The 1,887-nt window shown below is 53.9% G+C and overlaps 1 protein-coding gene across 1 annotated transcript in view; it reads left to right on the top strand.

The window, feature by feature from the left end:
• ATP1A1 (ATPase Na+/K+ transporting subunit alpha 1) overlaps nt 1–1,887 on the top strand; it is a 13,739-nt gene that overhangs the window by 6,978 nt on the left and 4,874 nt on the right. Inside the window, exons 5-11 of the mRNA XM_072398495.1 lie at nt 96–209; nt 298–432; nt 521–638; nt 720–988; nt 1,105–1,303; nt 1,384–1,493; nt 1,575–1,709. Of these exons, the coding sequence (XP_072254596.1) occupies nt 96–209; nt 298–432; nt 521–638; nt 720–988; nt 1,105–1,303; nt 1,384–1,493; nt 1,575–1,709 (1,080 nt within the window). The remainder of the gene's footprint in view (nt 1–95; nt 210–297; nt 433–520; nt 639–719; nt 989–1,104; nt 1,304–1,383; nt 1,494–1,574; nt 1,710–1,887) is intronic.

Below are 1,887 nucleotides of genomic sequence, written 5' to 3'. Positions count from 1 at the left end.
GTATAATGGGGCTGTGGCGGAGGGGGTCCGTATAATGGGGCCTCTGGGGTCCATCATATTACAGGGCTGTAAAGTAACTTTGTGTTCTGTCGCAGCTCTACCTCGGTGTTGTCTTATCGGCTGTCGTCATCATCACCGGCTGCTTCTCCTACTACCAGGAGGCAAAGAGCTCCAAAATCATGGAATCCTTCAAGAACATGGTGCCCCAGGTAAGGGTCATGTGACCAGCCCAGAGCCCAGTATATAAGCCCATAATGCGGTGGTCAGTCTGATCATTTCCCTCTCCCTTTATCACAGCAAGCCTTGGTGATCCGAAATGGCGAGAAAATGAGCATCAATGCGGAAGAAGTGGTGCAGGGAGATCTGGTGGAGGTGAAAGGTGGAGACCGGATCCCAGCGGATCTCAGGATCATCTCTGCTCATGGTTGTAAGGTTAGTGGGGGAGTCATGTGACTGGGGGGGGGGGCAGCAGAGCTCAGACCTTGTCAGTGCTGGGATTCATCACCTTTTCCTATCACAGGTGGACAACTCCTCTCTCACCGGAGAGTCAGAACCACAGACCCGATCCCCCGACTTCACCAATGAGAACCCTCTGGAGACCCGAAACATCGCCTTCTTCTCTACCAACTGCGTGGAAGGTAAATGAAAGCGCTGATTGCGATTTCACCGTTTCTGTGAGTCCCTTGGCTCGGTGTCTCACCTTCCATCTTCCTGCCTAGGTACTGCCCGTGGTATTGTTATCAACACCGGTGACCGGACCGTCATGGGACGCATTGCCACCCTCGCCTCTGGATTGGAAGGCGGCCGCACCCCCATCGCTATTGAGATCGAACATTTCATCCATATCATCACTGGCGTGGCCGTCTTCCTGGGGGTCTCCTTCTTCATCCTGTCACTCATCCTGCAGTACACCTGGCTGGAGGCCGTCATCTTCCTCATCGGTATCATTGTAGCCAACGTGCCTGAGGGGCTGCTGGCCACGGTCACGGTGAGTAACAGCGGGCCAGGGCTAGAGACCATGGGGTAACGATGGGTTCTCTGATTGGGTTTACCATGGGTTCGTCGGGTTCTGTCCTCTGATTGGCTGACCTTCTTGTCCCCCAGGTTTGCCTTACACTCACCGCTAAGCGTATGGCCCGCAAAAACTGCCTGGTGAAGAACTTGGAAGCCGTGGAAACTCTTGGATCTACCTCCACCATCTGCTCCGACAAGACCGGAACCCTCACCCAGAACCGTATGACTGTGGCCCACATGTGGTTTGACAACCAGATCCACGAGGCCGACACCACAGAGAACCAGAGCGGTGAGTATTAGGTGTAGATTGGAACCAATGGCTGCTCTGTGCCAAGTATTGCCATTCATACTGAAATCCTTTCCTTGCAGGCGCCTCCTTCGACAAAAGCTCTCCGACCTGGACCGCACTGGCACGTGTTGCCGGGCTGTGTAACAGAGCTGTGTTCCAGGCTGGTCAGGAGAACACCCCTATTCTGAAGGTGAGGACACGGCTTGTGATATCGGATCATTCTCTGGTTCTGTATATTGCCTGGTGGTCACTCTGATTCTTTGCCCCACAGAGAGATGTTGCGGGTGATGCCTCTGAATCTGCCCTGCTGAAGTGTATTGAGCTGTGCTGTGGCTCTGTGAGGGACATGAGAGAGAAAAACACCAAAGTGGCTGAAATTCCCTTCAACTCCACCAACAAATACCAGGTGAGCGGGGTCCCCCCTGATATATAATACCAGGTGAGCGGGGTCCCCCCTGATATAAAATACCAGGTGAGCGGGGTCCCCCTGATATAAAATACCAGGTGAGCGGGGTCCCCCTGATATATAATACCAGGTGAGCGGGGTCCCCCTGATATATAATACCAGGTGAGCGGGGTCCCCC

The sequence above is a fragment of the Pyxicephalus adspersus genome, chromosome 1 (genome assembly GCF_032062135.1).
Source record: "Pyxicephalus adspersus chromosome 1, UCB_Pads_2.0, whole genome shotgun sequence".
Lineage (NCBI taxonomy): Eukaryota > Metazoa > Chordata > Amphibia > Anura > Pyxicephalidae > Pyxicephalus > Pyxicephalus adspersus.
Note: the sequence above shows the minus strand (reverse complement) of the source record. Positions and strands in the feature narration are given on the sequence as shown.